The sequence below is a fragment of the Leptopilina boulardi genome, unplaced genomic scaffold (assembly GCF_019393585.1).
Source record: "Leptopilina boulardi isolate dan_hultmark-lab unplaced genomic scaffold, ZJU_Lbou_2.1 LbouV2_98, whole genome shotgun sequence".
NCBI lineage: Eukaryota > Metazoa > Arthropoda > Insecta > Hymenoptera > Figitidae > Leptopilina > Leptopilina boulardi.
In genome coordinates this window covers 335463-351057 of record NW_026138047.1, presented here as the reverse complement: position 1 = coordinate 351057, position 15595 = coordinate 335463, and the positions used below count along the sequence as shown (strand labels likewise).

Genomic DNA, 15595 nt, shown 5'->3' with positions numbered 1-15595 from the left:
GGATTATCCTTACCCCCCCCTGTCGAAGTCCTTTCAGCGTGTGGGATACAGACGCTACAAGGACCAAAACCGAGTAGTGGACCAGGGTTGTACCAGTCGTGGGTAAGTCCAAAGCCAGTGTTAATCAGTCGTGTCTCAGCATTGGCAAATCTGTTCTGCCATTTTTCGGGCAGAATTACCTTTGAGAGAGAGAGAATCTCAGAGGTAGAGAGTGGAGTTGATGAGAAAGAGAGAGATAGAGTATTAAATAGCTTATTAATTCTTTAAAAAAATTAATTGTCGCCTGACGGCGAAGTTTAATTGTTTAAATTTCTTGATTGAACACGTTGAGCCAGATTTTGATTTAGTGACGTAGGACAGAATTTTTAATTTATTTGAATATGTTTATTATTTGAAATTTTGAAAATATACGTCATACCTTTAACCGACTCGTCAATTAACAGAATTGTCTTTTAACCAAAAGGTAAATTAACTGAAATGTCAGTTAACCGAATTGTCTTTTAACCGAAATGTCATTTATCCGACACCAATTTAGTATGTGAGTTCACTTTCTACTGAGTATATATAGTTTTGTCGGTAAAGTAAACCTAGAGGGAGATCAGCACACTTTCTTATATTATAGTGCCCTCTAGGTTTACTTCACCGACAAAACTATATCCTCTATAGAAAGTGAACTCACATACTAAAATAGTGTCGGTTAAATGACATTTCGGTTAAAAGACAATTCTGTTAAACGACGTGTCGGTTAAATGAGAGTTCTGTTCATTGACATTTCAGTTAAATGACGTTTCGGTTCAATGGCATGTCGATTTATTGTCATTTCTGTTACTTGACGTGTCGGTTAAATAACAATTCTGTTACTTGACTTAGCGGTTAATACACGTGTCGGTTATTTGACATTTCGGTTGTGTGTCATTTCGGTAATATGTCAGTTTGGTATAACGACAATTCGGTTAAATGTTAATTCTTTCAACTTGAAATTTTGTCAAGTGACTTTTCGATTAAGTGACGTTTCGTTCAAATGACAATTGTGTTATTTGACAATTCTGTCAAATGACACATTTCGGTTAAATGAATGTTAGGTAATTGACATGTGGTGCATAATCATGCGTCCAGTTAATTGCAAAGAATTTAATACTTTAGTTTATTTATTATGTAGTTTTCGTAATAAATAAATTAATTATTATTAATTATTCATTAATTTTTTGTGATACAAAATAAATATAATAATAATGATAACAATCTTAATCTATATTAATAAAATCAGAATCAGACTTCTGTCTGTACATTGCTAAGAATCTAAAATTTTTGACGTATTTTGTCTTTGTGAACAACAAAGAATTGAAAAATGAGTATTAAAATATTTGTATCTGTATGTATGTAATGTATGACCGCAATATTTTGTTCCAGAATCACGTGAAAACGATTTGACCGATTGAAGTGAAAGTTGCCAGTCTCTTAGGTTTTAGCCAAACTTAAAATCTTAGTCATACCCGATTAAAAAATATTAATTTTTATAGAAAATATGTTACTTTTATTAAAAATTCGAAAAATCTAAAATTTTAAAATTATTTATTTCTTAATAAATAGTTTCTAAACATTCTATACTTGTGTCTTAATAATAACATAATGTTTATTGACTTTTGTTATTATAAACTTTATTTTTCATTGTTTCAATTTTTAATTATAAATAAATTGCCAATGAAGATGATTCTGAGTCACTTGAAGTTTGCCAATTACTTAATTTGATCCGGAACTCAGAATGATACGCAGCAAAAGTGAACTTAGGTTTTTACTGTGGTGGAATGACTTCAGAAAATCATTCTATCATGAATATTTTTAATTATTATTATTATTTTTTTTAATTTTCTATTTATATTCTATTATAATTGTACAGGATTTTTCCAGATGCAAGCAGATTTTTTTAGTATTGGGCTTCAGTAAGATATACTGAAAAATCCGTTTGGATTCTTTAGCTGTATTTAAGATTCTCTAACATTTTGTTGAAATCCGTCAAAGTCTGTCACTAAACGCGGGGGCAAAAAACACATTCTTCGTCACTTATTCGGCAATATATTACAGATATCGTTTCGTTTCTTACAACTTATAGATGTGTCTGGGTTCACTGTATACTGTATACATCGCTTGAATTCGTAAGCATTTGACATATAATGCTCACATAATTCTTAAGGAATTTTAAGTAATAAACCCCTCTCAAAAATGCCATGTTCGATGTCAAGTTTTTGTTTATTATTTCAGGTTCATAAAACTATTAAAAAAATTGTTTTTTACAAAAAGTTATTATTTTTATCAATCACATTATTTACTTAAAAACTTTTTTATAGATATTTTTAACGGCAGGTTTCCCAAATATTTTCTAGAATGTCATGTTTCTCTATACTCATTTGAATTGGTAAAAAATGCAACACATAACCATTATAATAACAAATATTATAATCAACCTATTTTAAATGTTTGACATTGGACTTATTACTTATTTTGTGTATGAAAACATATCTTCCGATTTGGTACTAAGCTAGTAAATGGGGGAACCGTGTCTTAAATTTTGTTCTAACTGCAAGATCTCTAAAAGTTCTAAAAATAATAATGTCGATACGTTTTTAATCTCAAGTTAGTATCAATTTCCTTTGAAGAATCAAGAAACAGTATTTAAAAGAAGATCTAAAAGGTAATTATTTTTAATAACTTTTTTGTTTATAATATCATAATAATGTTTACTTGCAAAAACTTACCCGAGATCCATTAACACATAATGCTTTCGTGTTTTTACAGAAGACATTTGTTCAAATAAATATTCCCCTACTAAAAAGCCTATGCTCCCTAGAAATGCCAGTATACCGATGCCAACTCCATAATTACAAGCATTTGCGTCATTGTTGTATAGACACTTTTCTTTTCCTTCCGAATCGATTAAATACCCTTTATTGCTAATACAGCCAAATACAATTATTGCAAATAGCTGAAAATAAGAAACGTACATTCGAATAAGAAAATTGTTTTAACATGAAACACTGCTGTTTTAGCATTGTGATACTTACGATACTTTTTATTTCAAAAGCACAAAAGTTATTCATATTTTCGACCTGTATAAGAATGACGTCCATTTTTTTCCTACGAAAAAACGCATGGGACCATACGTTAGATTTAATCCTTAGAAAAATGGCTGCCATTTTCATACGCTTGAACTAACTATAACGTGGGCCAATAATCAGTATTAAAGTTTGGTCATCTATGGATTCTAAACTTTTACCGATCATGGACATGCAAGTCGGTTTGACATTGGCAACCATAGTTAGGGCAAGTTTAATAAAGATGGTCGGTAAATGGATGGTAAATATGTAGTAGGACAATATTAAATGTGAATATAATAATAATTTCTACTCCCAAGTAGAAATTTCCCTAGTTTTGCCCCAGGAATATCCGTGGGCTAGGAGTTAAGAGTTAAAAAACATAACTGAAAGTATAAATAATCCAATATACTAATCCAGGACCATCCAGACGACTCCCTATTATGTTGTAGGTATGAAAACAACGTCATCTTCGGGGAGTCTGGACAAAACAAAAATAATATAACCCTCCAAGTGCAAATATCGGGTTTTCGTCATCCGGACCACTTCCTGCAGTGTTCTAGGTAAAAAACGACGTCTTCTTCGAGGAAGTTTGGACAAAATAGTTTTGTAAAAATAATTTCACTTGCGAAAAATATTTATTCGAATCTATTTAACAAAAAAAAATCAAAGTAGATGTATGTGCGGAATGATTGTTCGAAAAACATAACTTACGTAGATAAAGTAACAAATTTATACATGGTGACTGTTATATTCAAATTACAGCTTTGAGTAATCTCACTTTGTACTCAGGGTGGTTTTCAGACACCTTATACTTTTCCCATGTTTTATTGAAGTCAAAATGAACTAATTCCATCGCTTGTTAGCCATAAAATCCAAGTCTTTTCTTGGAACCGGTACAAAAATCTTAAATATAGTAAAAGACCGCACGAACCTTTGGCGTAACTGATATTCCCAATGCTAAATAGCTCGACTTGAATTTTCTAATGGATTCGACGTAAGACGGATTTAATTCTGTTCCGAAACACTCATTTACGACGCTATTAAAGTTTTGAAGGGCCTCTACATATTTTAAGCAACCTAAAGGTCACATCAAACGGAGAGTATCCACTTTGTTCAATAATATTTTACAGGAATTCTCTTTAAAGCCGGGGCCTCCGTGGGATACTTCTCGTTGCACATTGCACAGATTTGTCCATTTATTTGTTACCTCTTCAAACTCATTCAGCATTTCGCTCACAATTTTATTTACAACGCCGAGCAGCAAATGAAGTTCCGGAGGAGGAATGATTTCCAAAATCCTTGTATCCGCGTGACCAGAAAAAACTGGAGAATTGATACAATTTTTGTAGTCTTTGGCATTTTTCTTGACTGATCCTGATCTTTTTCAAGCTTCAAAATTTGAAAATGAGTTTCCTATAGTGCGAAAAGCACCAACACTTTTTAAATTTTCTTTATCACACAGACACCATGTGCAAGGATATGATGATGCATGAGATATAATCCCCAACAAAATGTTAGCCAATTTCAGATCTGTAGCTATTGTGACCTGAAAATTTTATCTATTTGCAACATTCTCCATATTTCTGCGATATTTTCGTAATTTTCTTGAGCAGATTTTGCAGCTGCGAAGATGAACAGTTTTTTAACGCCAGAATCTTTAAAAGTTGTAGCACACACACCGTCTTCATATTTCTGACGTTTCGTATTTTTTTGACTAATTTTAGAATCTTGATTAACTTGCATGGATAAACAAACTTTCAGGAAACCCCCCCCTCCATTGATTCCAAATTTTAAATGTGCATTTGTAACCTCATGTTGATTTTTTATTTATGCCATAAAGTTTTGAAGATCGTTGCAATACACAAGGGTGCATTCGATAGGTTTGCTTACTTTAGATTTAGTGGTAACAAAATTCATGATCTTAACTGAAAAAAAATCTTTGAGTTCTAGGTTTGTTTGTATAAGTTTTCCTTTCAATCAAAGTTCAATTATTGCGCGTTTTTTACTAGCAACCTTCAGGGAACTTGCTATGCCAATAGTAGTCTTGGAACTCAAGTTAAATCTAGTTTTGATTTTTACGAAATCATCTGCGTTTATCGAAGTAGTAGCTGGACTAGTTGCAATATTATTCTTCATAGAACTTAATTTCATGGGTTTTCCACCGGACAGACGTGTAAGGGAGATAGGTAAATCATTTTTCGAACTGTTGTCATCAAGCTTATTAGTAGATGAAATATTACTAATTAAAGTTGAAACTAACAGCTCTTTTGCTTTCCGACTAATACATTTATGATTGATTCCTCGTTAGTTTCAATGAAGCAATTTGAGAAATGTTAAATACATTTCGGAACACTCGACTTCGTTTTATTCAAAATTTGATGGTTAATATTCGATCTTGCAACCTCGCACAAATAGCACTGACAACAATCTTTAAAATGAGATCTTGTAGACAAAATTCTACGCTTAAAATTAGAAAAATCGGGTACCTGAAAAGTTTTAAGTTGTACAGTTTCTGAATTATTATTTGATTCACTCCGATATACATTTGTTTCGCATGTAGCACAAAGGACATTGGGTAGCCTGTCATCACTTAAAATATTGTCAATATCACACTGTACTGCTTTTTCTAAATGCAATTTTAATGTACTCTCTACTTTAAACAGTACTTTACTTTTTTTTAAGACATAGTAAACAAATTTTACTCCTATGTTCTTCGTGTGATAACGCGTGATCAGCATGAGACGTCTTCTCCAATTTCGATATTTTGCAACCTTAAATCATAGCAACTATGAAACTAATTACAATGAAGTTGTTTATATACAACCACGTGTTTATAATGCATGTACGAGTCGAGAAACCAAGAAAACTCTAAGCAATTTTATTACCCTAAGCACTCTGTACTCTGCAGAGACATCCCAGTGAAATTTTATATTTTTCTATTTTGTACGAGTATTGTGATCAATTTATTAGCGTATGTATATGCAAAATATGCTTTTGTTTATGTGTTAGAAAGTGTGTAAATGTCAAATACATAAGTTTATGTAAATCTTAAAGAGGAACGAATGTAAAAAAAACAATAAATTTATCAAATTTTGACTCCCAAAATAGAATAGCTCGATAAAAGATTTTAAAACCATTTTTCCTTGTTATTTAGACCTCAAAGGCCCAACAAAAAAATCAGAAGTAGCAGAACCTTTAGGTTTTTAAGAGAAAAAGGGGAGAATGAATGGTGACAAAACGCGAAATTCATTATTGATTAAGGAAATGAGTTTTGTTACATGAATTCAAAAGTTCCGGTGACGCGAAAATTGTGTTAAAAATGTGAAAACTTAAAAAATGTTTTGTAGTTCCCAAAATATGTTAAAAAATGTTCAAACATGTTTTTCTACAACCCAGCAGCGAAGCGACAAAAAGTGATGATCGACGGCTGAGTTGTAGAAAACATGCTCGGACCTTTCTTACACTTTTGGTAACTATTATTAATTCTATTAGTTACAATAATTCGCTTACAGCTATTAGTTTATAAAATTTTTATATTTTTTGAAAGCTCATAACCAAGCTTTTCAATTGTGCCATAGATCGTTATTCCGTGGAGCTCTTCAATTAGATCTTTTAAAATTCATTGTTTATGACCTGCTTTAATTGATAATAAGATTTCTAAATCCAACAAAATATTCTAATATAAATAAATCTATTTTTTCTATTTTAAATTTAACTTTTATGATTACACAGCCACACAAAAAAAAAAAGTACCCGGGCCAAAAAATGAGACCATCATTTTTTGATGTATTTTGATGCGCTGAACACGAATCTGAAGTCCGTTTAGCTCCATCACGTCAGGATTTTGACATAACCTCAAAAAACATAGCTGATTTTAAATGACAGGAGAAATTTTTTAAATAATGGCAGATTTGCTTGAATCTTGTTACTCGGGGGTTTTTGGGTCGCTGATTACGAATTTAACGTCAGATTTAATAAATTCAAAATGGCGGATCCAATATGGCGGACGAATTTTTAAAAAGTAGTTGGATTTTTACGAAAATTGGTATCTAGGGGTTTTGGGAGTCGCTGATTACAAATTTATCGTCAGATTATTCAAATTCAAAATAGCGGATCCAATATGGCGGACAAATTTTTAAAAAGTAGTTGAATTTTTATGTAACTTGGCCGATACTGGGGTTCCGAGTCCCTGCATCGTAATACGTTTCCTACGTGTGTCTGCCATGACGGCATCAAAGCCATTATCCAGGGACTTAGCCGGATAGCGGACAAACTCCGTTGCCCACCGTCACCGCGTGGAGGTACCCTGGATGCAGACACATGTAGAAACATAAAGATATTTGACCACCGTACTATATCTGCCATTTTACATTTGAATAATCTGACGTTAAATTCGTAATCAGCGACTCCAAAAAACCCCATGATACCAATTTTTGTAAAAATCCAACTACTTTTTAAAAATTTGTCCGCCATATTGGATCCGCTATTTTGAATTTGAATAATCTGACGATAAATTTGTAATCAGCGACTCCCAAAACCCCTAGATACCAATTTTCGTAAAAATCCAACTACTTTTTAAAAATTCGTCCGCCATATTGGATCCGCCATTTTGAATTTATTAAATCTGACGTTAAATTCGTAATCAGCGACCCCAAAAACCCCCGAGTAACAAGATTCAAGCAAATCTGCCATTATTTAAAAAATTTCTCCTGTCATTTAAAATCAGCTATGTTTTTTGAGGTTATGTCAAAATCCTGACGTGATGGAGCTAAACGGACTTCAGATTCGTGTTCAGCGCATCAAAATACATCAAGAAATGATGGTCTCATTTCCCGGCCCGGGTACTTTTTTTTTTTGTGTGGCTGTGTTATGTGTCAAATTGCATTTGTTTAAATTTCTCAAAATATTAAACAATAGACTTATTCACTTTTGGCTGCTTACTCCTCATATATCCCTTCAAATGGCATCCACCAGAAAGCAAAAAAAAATGCAGTAAAATAAAAAATAATATACATTCTATTTTTTTAATTTTAAAATTATATATAATAAATAAATATATATAAATTATATATAATTATATGAAAAATTTAAAATGAGGTTATTTTAACACAAAAATTATTATAGTTTGTAGTTATGTTGACGGAAATGTCTTATTTGCACTTGGAGGGATTTAAAATTTTTGTTTCGTCCAAACTTCCTCGAAGAAGACGTCGTTTTTTACCTAGAACACTACAGGAAGTGGTCCAGATGACGGAAACCCGATATTTGCACTTGGGGGGTTATATTATTTTTGTTTTGTCCAGACTTCCCAGAAGATGACGTTATTGTTTTCATACCTAGAGCACAATAGGGAGTCGTCTGGATGGTCCTGGATTAGTATATTGCATTATTTATACTTTCGGTTATGTTTTCTAACTCCTAGACAACCAGGGCGTATTGTAATGGTGGCGAATAATGTCTAGATAAATAAATATTGAAATTGTAATCATCGGGAAAAACTGCGGCATAAGGTTTCAAAACTTGGATGGGCCATGGATGCCATCCATGAATGGCCCATGGATGGAATATGGCTTTCAGTAGGCATGGTCCATGGATGGATCCAGGCATAAATTTCTACTTGAGATGGTGAAAAAATGTATTATTTTCTTTAAAAAAATTAATATATTAATCAAAACCATTTGTAAAACAAAACAATTTAATAACAAAATTTAAGAAAATTGTTTCATTTTGTATCACTTACATTATTTGACATACAAAACTTATATTTTTTGAACATATGTTTTTATACCAAATAAGTTCGCTTCGTGTATGGAACCCTTTATTTCAGTGCAAGTGTAACTCGAACTTGTCCGATTTATTTTCAATTGAAATAAACATTTTCTTTAAAAAAAATTTGAAAATAATATCAAATTAAAAAGAAAGAATAGGAGGAAAAGAAAAAAATTAGAAAAAACTAAATAGAACAGAGAAACGAATAAAAAACTTATAGGAAAAGTACACTTTTTTTTAAAAAATTTCTTTTTCGAAAAAAACTTCTTATCATCCCAGATAGCACGGAAACTTGCAGCAAGCTTGCGGCAAGTTAACCGTGCAAGCTTGTCAAGCTTGTCTGAGCTAGCGAAATGTCCCACCCAGGTCAAGCTTGCCGTGAAAGCTTGCTGTAAGCTTTCCAGGAAAGGTTGCTGCAATCTTGCCATGAAAGATTGCTACAAGATTGCTGCAAGCATACTAAGAATGAATGCGGCAAGGTTGCCGTGAAAGATTGCTGTAAGCTTGCAGCAACCTTTCCAGAAGCTTGTTGAAATTCTCCTGCCACTTTACGTAGCAAGCTTACAGCAATCTTTCAAGGCAACCTTGCCGCAATCATTCTTAGTATGCTTGCAGCAATCTTGTAGCAATCTTTCATGGCAAGATTGCAGCAACCTTTCCTGGAAAGCTTACAGCAAGCTTTCACGGCAAGCTTGCCCTGGGTGAGACATTTCGCTAGCTCAGACAAGCTTGCAGCAAGCTTGCACGGTTAACTTGCCGCAAGCGTGCTGCAAGTTTCCGTGCTATCTGGGATGTTTATTAAATTATTTCTATAATCTACACACAAAAATGCGCAAAAATAAATAAATTTTAAGCCCTTTAGATAAATTTTTTTTCGTTTTTGGAAGAAAATTTATGATTTTTTCTATTGTTATCAGTTCTATCCTGACAGCACCAGGACCATTAACTCCAATCGTCCTCGCTATATTTTTTATGTAAAAATATATAAATTTGAATTACTTTAGATAAAATTTTCTTAGTTTATGGTCGAAAAATACATTTCTTTCCCTAAAATTATAATTTTTCTTTAAAAATTTGAAAAAATTAATCATTAACTCCAATCGTGCTCACATCCTTTTCCATGTAATTTTCACGCAAGAACACATTTATACACCACCCTGTCTGGGTTGAATATTGTGTGCTCTAGGGGGATAAAACTGTTTTTTCGAAATTTTTTATTTTTCCTTGACAACGCTATGTAAATCGATCCAACTCAAGTTCGCTATATTTTTCTTGTAATTTTCACAAAAAAATGCATAATTGTACCAAATTTGAGATCTTTATTTCAAAAGATGTGGCCGCTAGGGGGGGTACATAGTCATTTTTAAGTATTTTTGTAAAAATTCATGGTTTTTCCTTGACAACGCTATGATAATCAACTCCAATCATGCTCGCTATATTTTTTTTGTAATCTACATGTAAAAATACGTCCAAGTATATACATTTGAACTCCTTTACATAAAATTTTCTTCGTTTTTTGTGAAAAAATACATTTTATTCCTAAAATTGTCATTTTTTCTTGAAAAATTCGATAAAAAGTTAATCATCAACTCCAACCTTGACCGGTTTTTTCCCCTATATTTTTCACGTAAAAATACATTTGTATACTAAGTATGAACTGTCTGGGTAGAATATTGTGTGCTCTAGGGGGATTTACCCTTTTTTTCGAAATTTTCGATTTTTCTGTGTCAACGGTATGTAAATTAATCCCAATCAAGTTCGCTATATTTTTCCTGTAACTTTTAAAGTAAAAATAGGTAAGTGTACCAAATTCGAGCTCTCTATGTCAAAATATGTGGCTGCTAGGGGGGGGTACATAGTCATTTTTCATAAAAATTCATGGTTTTTCCTTGACAACGCTATGTTAATCAATTTCAATCAAGTTCGCTATAATTTTCCTGTAATCTACACGCGAAAATACATATTTGTACTAAATTTCATCCCTCCAGATAAATTTATGTAGCCGTTAGGGGGGGGGGGTACACGATTTTAAAAAAACCGATATTAATAGGGTTCCAAGCCTAGTACGGAACCTTAAAAAGATTAATTTTTAAAGGAAATATTCATGATATGAAAAATATGTCTAAAAAAATTAATTTTTTTAACAAAAATATTGGTAAAAATAATTAAGTTTTAAAGGAATGAAAGAATTTTAAAGGTTAAATGAATATATTTTTTCTATCAAAAATATATAATCTCAACCGCGTGTTTCACGAGTCCAGATCTTTAGCAGATGTTAATGCTTAAAGAATAGTATAAAAGTTTTCTATCAGTTATTTTTTAACACATGTGATACTGCGGACTATTTCATAATTTTCAAAAAATTTTCTAGCAGTAGGTATTGCCATCATTGGATGTACCAGATCCTTGTTTAGGAACATCTACAATTAGTCCCAACTCCTTTCTTAAACCTTTTTGAATTAGAGCTTTTTTTGCTTTCATTTTTTCCTTATTTTCACCTTTTGCCTTCCATTCTTTAAAAGGCTAGGTAAGCAATGTGTAAAATGCTCTGAAAAAATCGAATCCATGCGTGGAAGGTTGATAAGCCGAATAAAACGCTGCTACATTTTCGTCTTTCGATTTTATTTTTTTTAAATTAATCATTTTTTAGGGCTTGCTTTACATATGCAACAGAAGGAAGCAGATGAGGTATTTGTTATTGCTGTCCATACACTACCGGCAGAATTTGGCGGTACGCCTGACGGGCTAGGAGTGGAAATTTGATGCAAATTTATCATTACTTCCCAGGTGCGAATTTTCCGTCGGCCCATGGTTGGGCCAACTTTGCAAAAGTTGGGACAACTTCACCTGCCAAAGGGTGGGCCAACTTGCGAAATGATAACGGTTTACCACCCATTGGCATCGATGGTCGGCCCTACAACTCGTCCCAAGGTTGGTCCAACTCTAAAAGTGTATGTTGTACCAACTATAATTCTCATTGGTTGGCCCGACAATTTGTCCCAAAGTTGGTCCGACAACTTGTCCCAGAGTCGAACCAACTTTAAATGAGTATGTACCAAAAATATAAATAATTAAAAACACGAATTAATTATACAATTAGCACACTGGTAAGTTCAGAAGAATTTTACATATGTCCTTACTTATTAATATTAAACGCAATCTCCTAATACATTTTTGAAAATATCTAACGCTCGCTAGGATCGAACCCCTAACCTAACGCATCGCAGTCTTATACGCTAACCATTACGCTACGCTTACATGGGATTATTTTTCAGAAATGTATTTGAAAGCTGACTGAAGAAAATAATAGCTTAGGCAGCATTAGAAGAATAAAGAAACAATAATGATGCGACACGACATGCATATTTTAATAAAAAATATATTTAACAAAATTGGTAAACGTTATTAACAAATGAAATATTTTAAAACTAATGAAATGAGGATTATTCTGAATTTATTAATTAAAAGCTTATCAAATTCTGCATTTAACATGCCTATTATATTATGAAGTACTTTGAATTAACGAATTGTTAACAAATAATTAATAAAAACAATTTGGCCAACCATAGCGTTTAAGTCTTTTAAACTACGTTTGCCGAAGTTTTCACGACGGTCGGGCCAACCTTCACCCAGAGTTTGGCCAACCGAAGCATTTAAGTCTTTTAAACCATGTTTCCCGAAGTTTTGCCGACGGTTGGTCCAACTCTGGTTTAAGTTGGGCCAACGGTTGGCTTTACTCAGCATGCCATAGTTGGCATGCAAAGTTGGTTCGACCTTGGTTACTTGTAAATACCCAGGTTGGACCAACTTTGGTTACCAAACTTCGCTTGCCAAAGTTAGGCCAACCTAGGCCCAACCATCCAACTCTGGCAGCCAGCCTAAATTCGCACCTGGGTTTGGACTGAAAATACTACATTACAAGTTTCTTTCTCTAAAATTTGTTTTTTTTCTATTAAAGTTAATTGACATAAGAACCTTAACAATAATCAGAAAATTCTGATGCAAGCATATTTTTGATCTCACTGGTTGCTCTCTGCTTGAAGAATAATTTCGTAAATTCCACATTTTGGGAAAATAGGAAGCATTCGTCTTCAAAATCTGTTAGACTGATAGCATTTGAATTTACCAAAAAGACTACAGAAAAATTAATGTCAATAAAAATTTATTTATTTTATAAACGAATAAAGGTATCGTAATTCTGACGTTACTAAATGAAAGTTGACATAATTCCGCATCCAACGAGCCCTATATGAACTTTTTTGGATTAGAGGATTTTCTATAAGCAATTGCTATGTTAGCCAATTGTTTATTAACAATCCTCTAACCCAAACTACTTTATATAGGGCTCGTTGGATGCGGAATTATGTCAACTTTCATTTAGTAACGTCAGAATTAGGATAACTTTATTCGTTTATAAAATAAATAAATTTTTATTGACATTAATTAATTAATTAATATCTCGAAAATAAGAAAAAAGGACATCTCAATATTTTTTGTTGTGAAAATACACATTTTTAGCTTTCAAAAAAAATAAATAAAAAAAGTAAAAAGGACCGAATTAAAAAAAAATCCAAAAAAAGTTTAATTTTAAAAAAAGGGTCAAAATTTGAATTTTATGAAAAATTTTTTGCACCATTTGAAAGAGCAGGAAAAAACCTTTTGAAAACATACATTACAAATATTCACTGTTTAAATTTTAAAAAATTCAACCCCCTTCCTCTTCGACAGTTTTTAAAAAAACCTAACAATACTTCGTAGTTAAATTACTCACCCCTAAGGCTAAACTATGTGCAAGTTACAGCCCGATCCGATCAACTTTTTTTTCACTTATTTCGCTACAGGAATTTTACCCCACATATATCTTTTTTTTCACTACAGAACAAGAAAAAAATATATTTTGCCGATTTTAAAGGGACGACGGAAATCTCACGTGAAATCTCTATTATGTTATATTAATATTATTAATAATATTATTAATTAAAAAATTAAATGAATTTTAAAAATTAAAAATAATGAAATCAAAATTAATAATTAACAAATTTCATATTTTCAAATCGCAGCATTCATGTTTATTAATGATCTAATTTCGGTTCTTAGGCTAAGCATCATTGTTCGGTGGTTAAGGGGGTTCACCCGTGTGATGGGTTCAAAATAAAAAAAAAATTTTTTTTTATAAATTGCATCTATAACTTATGTAGAATATGTGGTTAAAAGGATTTTTCGATATTCAATGACGTTAGAAAGTTATAGCGCTTCAGTTTCTTATCAGCGCCCGTTTTACACACGTGTAATATAATTATGATAATAAATATATAATATTATAATATATATATATATATATATATAATTTTTCTCTAAACTGGCATTCGGTATTGAATTAATATACTGACCGAGTACTTGTTTGCTAATACTGTCTCAACAATATTGGAACAGTATTGGAAAAATACTGGCATGCCAGTATTGATTTGAAGTATTGGCAGAGTACAAAATTTAATCCATATCAGTACTGAACCATTACAAGCAAGCCAACTGTCGGCCAGCCAGTATTCGTACATGACTGAACCAATTGTCAATATCGGCGTTTGATAGAAATTTTGACTTGGGATGTACCATTCTACGGTGAAAAAACCTAACGTAAGAAATATGTTTCCTTCATTTCACAATAGAATGTCATATAAATAGAAAAAAAATAATTTAATTTTCTAATTAAATATTCTTCTTATTTTAAGATATTATCCAGTAGGAAAAAAACACGTTTGTTCCAAAAAAGGCTTTTAAAACAAACATGGTTTTTTTCCCAATGGGCAATTAGTCTATTTATCTCTTATTCAAATTTATATTTTTATATTAAATATTAATATATATATGTGACGCTCCACGGTAAAAGGCTGCTTAGCTGTTTTTGACAGAACTAAACTTTGCAGTAAAAATAAATAAAAGTGATTAGTTTTCGGTACAAACTATCATTATTTAATTATTTATTAGATGCAATATTTACTGTAAAAAAACCTTTTGATGTTACATAATCAAAAACAAATCTTTAATAAAGTAACAACTACCATGAACATAACATAAAATTTTAAGCTGCTAAGCACTCTTTCTAAAAATGTTGAATTTGGTAAAATCTTGCCAAAAAATAAAAGTTTTTTTGTCTTGAACTTTTAAGAATTTTTTTTTTAAATTATTATTGAAAAAAAATAAATTTTTTATAAACAAATTAATTTTTTTCAATTTGGGCCCGATTAAATTTTGTTTTTTTATGATTTATTTATGCCTTCAAATATACAGAAGACTGTGCAACAAGAGCCGGAATGGGCCTGATGAGTTAAATAAGTTTAAATGAATTTTCTAAAATTGCGTGCAAGCCCCACGCGCGCTACGCTACACAGTCCGTGGACAAATTAACATAGAGGCTATAAATTTCAACTGTTTTTGATGTTCTTGGTCTTATTTTAAAGATGATATAATTCTGCATTAAGCCTTTAATTTTGTTTTTAAAAAAAAAAATTTCAATTGTTTAAACAATTTTTTAAACAATTTTAATGATTTTAGTTCCTCATTACGAAATTAATAACATATGGAGAGAAATGTGCAATATTATTAGTCATGGTAAACGACTAAAACTTACTTTTATTAATTTTTACACGTAGCATTGTTTAAACAACCCTTAATTAACAAATACATACTACCACTACTTTTACATGTTTCATTTTTGGGTTTGCTTTAAGTTTTTT

General features: G+C 31.7%; 1 protein-coding gene across 2 annotated transcripts in view; it reads right to left on the bottom strand.

Annotated features, from left to right (window-relative positions):
• Positions 1–15595, bottom strand: part of LOC127290970 (synaptogyrin) — a 181109-nt gene that overhangs the window by 126272 nt on the left and 39242 nt on the right. For both annotated transcript variants that reach the window (XM_051319835.1, XM_051319836.1), the window contains exon 2: positions 2754–2980. In XM_051319835.1, the coding sequence (XP_051175792.1) occupies positions 2754–2980 (227 nt within the window). The remainder of the gene's footprint in view (positions 1–2753; positions 2981–15595) is intronic.